The sequence below is a fragment of the Lissotriton vulgaris genome, chromosome 12, assembly GCF_964263255.1.
Source record: "Lissotriton vulgaris chromosome 12, aLisVul1.2, whole genome shotgun sequence".
NCBI classification, from domain to species: domain Eukaryota; kingdom Metazoa; phylum Chordata; class Amphibia; order Caudata; family Salamandridae; genus Lissotriton; species Lissotriton vulgaris.
In genome coordinates, this window is record NC_141700.1 from 72,132,571 (window position 1) to 72,141,112 (window position 8,542).

The 8,542-nt window shown below is 45.3% G+C and overlaps 1 protein-coding gene across 1 annotated transcript in view; it reads right to left on the reverse strand.

Moving 5' to 3' along the window:
• Positions 1–4,412, reverse strand: part of BTBD2 (BTB domain containing 2) — a 151,262-nt gene extending 146,850 nt beyond the window's left edge. The window contains exon 1 of the mRNA XM_086947174.1: positions 3,819–4,412. Within this exon, the coding sequence (XP_086803300.1) occupies positions 3,819–4,282 (464 nt within the window). The 5' untranslated portion in view covers positions 4,283–4,412. The remainder of the gene's footprint in view (positions 1–3,818) is intronic.
• Between the last annotated feature and the right edge of the window lie 4,130 nt (positions 4,413–8,542).

Consider the following 8,542-nt stretch of genomic DNA (forward strand, 5'->3'; position numbering starts at 1 on the left):
AAACCGCAGTAATGCAGCTGTGGTTGTAGAGAGCTTCACTGCGCATGTGGGTTTGTCGGCCTCAGATAACCAGCCAAACCCACATGCTCAGTAAAGGCAGGGCCCACCAGTCCTCCACAGCCGTCACCACCCTGGCACCGCCCCCAAGACTCTGCAGTAGGATAATAAAACGGGTATTAAACCCATTTTATTTTTCATATTTTTAAAAGTGCTGGCAGGAGATCTGCACTCCTCCGCCATAGCGGAGGAGTCACCGATGCTCCCAACGTGTTATGCCTTTCCCCAGTTTTTGGTGATCCCAAGGATACTGGCTCACTTACGCAGTCAATGAGCAGAACTGGTGTTGCCGACACCCGTTTAGAGAGTGCAGAATTGGTTTCCGATTCTCCTGGAGCTAACTTGTGCTTGTCCTATTCCGTTTAGTTGGAATCGCCTCTTAGATCCAGGGGGGTTCCCCTTATCAGTTGAGCTTGTCTCAGTATGAGGAGAGTACTGCAGAGTTTCGTACTGATATTAGAGGCCAATTGTTTTGCAGAAGTCTTTTTTCGTCCAGCGGCCTCTGCCACTCGTGAAATGGGGGTGCTGGCTTTTGATTGAAGATGGTATTTATATTTCCTTGTTTGGGGTCCCACTCTGCATGTGGCGCAATGGCTTCTCAATTATTTGCACTGGGTTCTAGTTAAACTGAAATTCTGAAAGCAGCCGATTGGACAGCAGAATCTACATTTAAATCATTTTATTGTAAACCCATTGTGTATGTTGCTTCAGTTGTAATGGTTCAGCTTTTAAACAAGCCTAATCTGAGCCTCCGGTCTGTACATAGACTTCAACATTTTCCAACATTAGTGACAAGAATTTTCCATTCTATTAATGACACAGACATTTATGGATTTACTGCATTTCTTTGTAATCCACCTTCTACTGCATAATTTGCTTATTTTAACCAAAAGAAAGGTTTCCGGCTCAAACAGATCAAAGGTTACTGAAAATGCAGCGAAATATGCTGCTACACAGTGGTAGACCACTCGCAAAGGTTGGCTGATCACCTTTCTATTACTTTTTGCGGTAGCTGGGTGTTACATGGGTACTAGACAGACAACACCTTTTGCATAGACCATGTCAATACGCAAAAATGACAAAATATTGAATGGTTACAAAATGTGGTGCGTTATGCAGCATAATTTGCCTTTTCATGCTAGATAATTTTATCATCTCCATCGCATAATTTTGCCCCCGTTGCATAATTCCTTAGACCCTGCAGCTACACCTTTGCACAAAGAGCCTTAGTGGACCCCTTATCATGAGGTGGTAAGGTTTAAAAGGTGAGGGGGGCAGATGGCAAGGTTCCACTAGTTCCTTATGTGCATATGGAGGAGGAGGAGGGAGGGGGGTCTAGGTACATGTGCCATTAATTTATTATTTCCATACATGCACTCATGGATCACCTAATTTCCCATGCATTTGATGAAGAGGTTATAAAGAGCTATGGGAAGGCGGAGAAATTTTACTCCCAGGATGAGGGAGCATGCTCTTCCTAAAACATGATATAGAAAATGTGAGTTCAGAAGCTTCTAGCAAGGGAGCATTCAGCACTTTTAGCAATTAGGTGTGGAGTACTATCTCCTACGTCCCTTAACCTCTATCTCAGTAAGAATCCGATGGGATGGCTGGAAAGAAGCAATGCCCCTTCATTGTACTCTACAAGCATGTGGTTCCTGAATCATGTAGCCAGACAATTATAAGGAGGTGGAAGCTCCACACCTGGGATTATAGGTAATTGATCTCTACCCATCTGACTGAAGGGCTCCCCCACTCCGATAAGGGACACCACTGTATTGGAATGAGTGAATTTGATGTCAATGAATGCCATAACATGTGCAGGCCCTACAGCAGCAATACCAATAAATACAATATCAACGTATGCCATAACCTGTGCCCACTTAATGTCAATACCCATAAATGGAATGTCAATGTATGCCATAATCTATGCCCACGCAACAGTGTTGATACCGGCAGTAACAATGTCAATATAAGCAATAATCCATGCATGCATAACAAAGTTGTTGCCAGGGGAAAAATGTTGAAGTACGCCATGATCTAGGCACGTATAACTATGTCAATATTAGTATAGACAGCGTTGAAGTACGCCATGACAACTGTTCACACAATATTGAGAATGTAAATAAAAATGCCAGTGACTGCCATATTATTTTCGGGAGTTCTAATGAACTCATATCATTGCTGTTGGATGCACCCAAGGTGACCTCCCCATCAACCCTGAGTTTGAGATACACGGTCAGGAAGGTCCTGCGACCAACACCTATCGAATAACAGATCACAGGTGGGATCTCACCTAACCCAAAGACAAAAGCGTACCCAGGGAAAACCCTGATCGATCACACAGATAGATAGTTGCACCACAAACAGGTCTGAGGAAACTGGCCCCAATAAAACATGTTTGGACAAAGGCTTGAGTTCCCCAAAAAATGCCACAAAGCTAGATACCACATTTAGATATGAACACTCAGCCAATCAGGACATGACATGCATACAACACGTACTGAGCATGCGTTTCCCACACCAGCCAACAGGACATCTAAAAACCTGCCCACACTAGCCGCCTCCAACGTCAAGAGCCTTTGGTGTCCTTCTCAGATTCCAAAATTTGTTTAAGACTGAAATGCTTTTTCAAGAATGCTAAAATTGCTTTACTGAATCTCAGGAGATGTATATAATGTCAGGCTAAACTTTGAACACAGAGAGACTTTCCTCATATGCATTCGGCTGAGACTATTCCTGCTGCTGCATTTAATTAAACCAACTTGTTCCTGTTTTGTCAAACACCTCTTGTCTTTTCTTTAAGGTAAATTCATATCCGAACTAAAGCAGTGAATGGAAATATAGAAGATCCAGTAATCATATTTACAGTACGCCTGATAAGTGCTGGTACTCTCCCATTAAATGCACTGCAGCAGTGGTGAAATTCAGGTACTCTACCTAACAAATTAAAGAAGTGCAGGTACTCAGTACTTGACAGTACCTACCCAACTTAAAGCACTGTGAGGCACTTATCTGCTACAGCGGGCATGCATTAAGAAGGTTGTAGGGTGGGAGGGTGGACTCTGTGTCCTTGATCAGATATACTTTGATTGCCCTATCTGAAGGAAGTCCTTCCATTATAGGAAATTCTATTCTCCATGACTATGGAAGTGCCTTCCCAGTGTGTTCTTGTGGTTTAAGCGTCTGTCATTTATTGCAGTATTATCCTTCTACCTGTATTCTGTACTCTTTTGTAACATGCACACGTCACTTTTCTCTTGTAACATATTGTTTGCTACCTCATGCATTTTGTTTGCTTTTGATACTTGCACAAGTGCCACCATTGCCTTCGTAACGTTTGTTCTTGTGTTTGAGTGTCTGCCATTTATTGCAGTATTATACCTCGACCTGTACTTTGTACGCTTTTGTAACGCACACGTCACTTTTTTTTCTCCTGTAATGTACCTTTTGCTACCTCTTGTATTTTGTTTGCTAACAATTGTCACTAATGCCTCATGTAACGTTACGTTTGCTTTTGTAATGTGTTCACTTGTAATGTTCTCATGTATCAGTTCTGTTCCTATTGTGAAGCGCTCCGACACCTTCGGGTAAAGTCCGCGCTATATAAAAACGCATACATAAATCTACTTATATGGGGCTCACAGTAGGTGGGCAGAGATCCACCAGCTCACCTAGTATTCGATAGACTGTACATGGGGATCCCCACAGGTGCATGGGTGTTCCACATGCCACTGCAGGGGTGCGAATGCGAACCTCACCTGTGCGCAGGTATTCTCTGGCTCCCCATGCCTTTCCCCACCAGGAAGTGCACGTCACTCAGCACCTCGTTATTGAACAGGAAGGCGAAGCGCTCCTTGACGGTGGTCTTCGTGGCCTGCCAGTTATACACGGGCTCCCGGTAGACCAGCACCGCGGCGCTCTGAGGGGCCGCTGCGGCGGCGGCAGCTCCTCCTCCTGCCCCCGCGGGGCCCGCCCCCGCTTGGACAGCTGTTGCCTGCTGCAGCTGGGCCTGCGCGGCCGACGAGGCGGCGGCAGCAGGGTTCCCGGGACCTCCGCTGCGGCTCAGGCCGGGGCCCCCGCCGTGGTTGGCGCTGGTGACGCCGTTGCCGCTGTTTCCAAGGCCCGGGCAGGGGGGCTGCGCGCTGCCACCGGCCGCCATCTTGTTTGCAGGAGCGCGAGACGCCGCGGTGTTTACAAACAGCGCCGGGCAGCAGCGGCGCATCAGGAGGGGGCGCGCGGGGGTGGGCCGCGCCAGCCAGAACCTCAGGGGGCGTGGCACAAAGAGGAGGGGGGAGTGGCGGGAGCGTGGAAATGACAGGGGGAGGGGCACGAGGGTGAGCCCAACGAGAAACGGAAGGGGGCGTGGTTGGATGGACTGCTGGGACTTGACACTCCGCGAACACTAGGCCGCGCGTGAAAGAGTCCTACACGGTGGCTGCCATGTTAGGAGTCCACCTACACTTCTACATGTATTTTATTTATTTATTTAATACCTGCTAAGGTTAAGAAAGCAGCAGGTGTGAATGACATAAAGTTATCTACAGTGAGTGATTTAGACGGTAGGAAACAGACGCTTATAAATCTTTCAGCGTTGCCTGGAAACCATGATGGCACTGACGTTTTGCAAACGCTAGAACGTACACGCGAAGATGCGGATAGCTGACTGACATGTTAGGTGTACACGTAATGCCTCAAGGTGGTACAAACGTTATTTATTTTGGCTATTTTTTTTTAAGAGAAAACATGTCCCGAAGACATCAGCGCTAAACAAGAGAAGAAGGTAAAAAGTAACCCATATAACGCATAAAAGTAACCCACCTCAATCAACTCTAAGAGGCTTTAAGGATAGATACAAGAGGTTTTGAATTGAGCTCTAGCCTCGAAGAGGAGTGGTGGTCAGTCTGAACAGAACTGAGGCTTATGGAGCTGATTTTAAGTAATGCTCTGGGAGCAACTGTCTGATGGCTAGGATCAGGACACAAGTCCTAAACAAGCATTGGAAATGCAATAAGTCTCGCATTAGAAAAGTTGGAGCTATTGGTTTTGTAAATGACATTTTTTTTTAATGTGTTGGTCTTGAAAATAGCCAAATTAATAGCTTTGTCATTTACAATGCCAATACTTTAATCCTTTTCAAATGTGACACCTTTAGCATTTGTAATGCAACATGTTTTGTATGTATGTAATTAAATGCAAAAAAAACGAGAGACACAGCCCGCAAAAAAATTGGCGCGAAATGAAGACAAGGCACATGTAAGTGAGGGCAAGTTTGACCTTTCAGTGCGTCTAAACACTAAAACACACGATACTTTAGAGACCAAATGTGTTCTAAATTTGCAAGGGGCGATGTGTTTGGTTTCATGGTGACAGGCTTGAATGCTAGTGGGTCCACTTGACCATTATCCTTCAGAGGTCGGACAAACATAATGCATTGAGTTGGGTAATTGCAAACGTCTGTTATTTAATTGAACGCCAAGACACCCGAAGCTGAACATGCGCCTTACGTTAACTGGTGCTGGGCTTTGTAAGACACGTTATTATAAAACGGGAGTCCACTGAGTTTGAGAATGCTAGAATTGTGTGCTAAAGCCGTTGTATACCAGTCTCAACAAAACGATTGCACGTGAATCTCCGATATATGAAATGCATCTAATTGGTTTGTTCACACTTGGGGCCATTGTGTCATGCTGCCCTCCCGATATACACAAAATCAGTGGCAGATCGGCAATCAACACACTGTGTGGAATGGAAGTGTGGAGAATAGGGGAGAGTGGGTAATGTAAAACAAAAACACCCATTAAAGCCAATTCTAAGCATGGGGGATGCAGGGAAGCTAATTTCTGTTTGCTGAACTGTGTTGTCACGGGGAGCGCTTGGAGGGAGGATCAGGAGGCAGGATAGAGGGAACTGATAGGGTTTAGACTGAGGCAAAAGCGCGGCAGGGGGAGCGGTGGGCAGTAATTTAGGCAGCTAAAGAGATAACGAGGGGTCTGTTTACAGGGTGAATGGGGGGCGAGGCCATCTAAATGAAGGATTTTTTTCCAGATAAGGAGAGCAGGGTGGGTGATGACTATAAACCAATAGGCGCCCCCTCACATCGGGTCTGTAAAAATACGGGGTTGGCACAATTCCGACAATACACGGTCTAATTTAATGTTACAAACATAAGGAGAATACAGTTTAAGAAATGGACATAGCAGCCAAGGTTTTGGTTTGCTAAGTGTGACATTTTCAGTGGGGTGAGTGACGTGTTAGCCGCTGTGAGTGCTGCTGTCCGACGGCAGGGGTTGGGTAGTGAAGTGGGTTTGTGAAGCGCTCTCACACCTTCGGGAAAAGTCTGCTCTATATAAACAAGTTGTGAGGAGCCTGGAAATAATAAATAAAAGGAGACACGGCCTGGCGGCCGTGAAACTTAAAGTACTGAGTCGGAGCGTGTGTGCAGGGAGAGAGAGGGGAGGTGCTGGCGGCTGGGGAGGGGGAGGAGAAATGCGAGTGGAATGGAAGTGTGGAGAATAGGGGAGAGTGGGTAATGTAAAACAACTAGGCTCGGGGTGTTTAAAAGCTCTGCCCTAGGAATAGCAGGCTTCAGGCGTTAGTAGAGTTTGCCAACCTGCTGACACATCCAGGCCCGATACACGAACAAAGCGACAGTTCAGAGAGAGTGCTCACCAAATTTGCCTATCAACAACCTCCCACCCACCCCTGAAAATGTTATCCTTTCATACTTTTCATAGAGCGTGCATGATAGGTGTTTGCGGAAATCAAATTTCAAAAGAAATATATCAAAACAAGATTTGCTATGCAAAGCAGGTGCCTGTAATCTGCACTGACACGAAACGCCAGGACTTGCTTCCTGCTGCTCGTGTTTCAGCTGCTGTGGTGTTTTTTTAGCTGATAAAATAGCTGAGTGCGGAGCGTCGGCTACAAAGATGTGTGGGATCCAAACGTCACAGATTCAGATCTTGGCAGGGCACATTCGGGATTTCATCCTTCTGGTGATCGCTCAGCCAAATAACTTGCAGTATAAAAAGCTCTAGAGGCCCGACTCGCAGATATCTTGTCTGTGAATATATCAGACTTGTTCTTCACATACTCCTCGATTTCGAGGTTTAAGTCATATAAACAGAGCAAGGAGTAGTGAATCGATATTGAATGTTTAACTGTTGTGCTTGCCGTACAAACTTCCAACACCCGCCAATTGAAAAATCTCACATGAACGTTTTATTGGAAATTAAACATATATATTTTGTAATTGTTTAAAGTTCCTCTTTATGACCGAAGCCAGAGGCCACGATTGCTTGGCCCATATGGAATGAACAGCAACACATGAAACAAGCAAAGGACGAATGACTCTCAATCCAAACAAGAAAAGTAAAATAAAGGGAGACACGGCCTGGCGGCCGTGAAACTGCAGGGAGAGAGAGGGGAGGTGCTGGCGGCTGGGGAGGGGGAGGAGAAATGCGAGCCTGGCTGTGTGCGGGGAGAAAGAGGGGAGGTGCTGACGGCACCAAGCTGTGGAACAGATGGCGAAGACTGGCGATTTGATGCTGTGCACGCGCATTTTAACTCATTGCGCTTGCTCATTGAGCTAAAAGCGCACATGCACTGCATCAAATCGCCAGTAAATAGCCAGTCTAGTTAAACTTCTGTTTAAGCCCCTATGGTCTCGCTCCGCTCAATGCGCATGCGCATTGACAGGCGAGACCTAAAAAAAGATGTGGGAGGACTAACCTAATTAATCAGTATGCAAGTGGTATCACGGCACGTGACATTGCAGAACGTGACATTGCAGCGCGTGACATCACTGGAAGTGGCATCACAAGAAATGACATCAGATCTTAAGCCCTCACATATATATTTAGCAGGTCTATCATGAGTACATTTGAGCACATTTCGAGTATACTTGCAAACCCTTCTGATTTAGGTAGAAGATTCACACTTTTGTAAGCTACACATAAACCAATGTTGACTTTTGTCAGCGTAAAGCTTCCTCTACCCATAGTGCTTTAAAAGAATAAATAGTAATATTTCAATTATGTACCCCCGACTCGAGCCCTGGCTAGGGCTGCCACTAGGATTGCCACCAGACATGTTTTCTACCAGCACCACTGGAATTTTAATGTCCCGGACGGTAAAAATATAAACAAAATCATCTAAAACCTTTATTTTTACCCTCACCTGTGCATACTTCAAACAGTTTATATAGATTGAAAGCCCTTTAAAATCTGTTCTAGAGCTATTTATTTATTTATTTATAAAGCTTTGAATGGTGGCAACTCTATTTGCCACCTAGCAGGTTTTAAAACGGCATGACCAGTATTTTAATGCCCCTGCCAGTACAAAACTGAGGAAAATCACATAAAGCCAGTATTCTTCCCATTATCAGTACATACTTTAAACAGTATATGTAAGAAGACATCATTTTGAAGTGTGTTCAATAGCTGCATGAATGACCTCTAATAACTAATGCATACAAAGACAG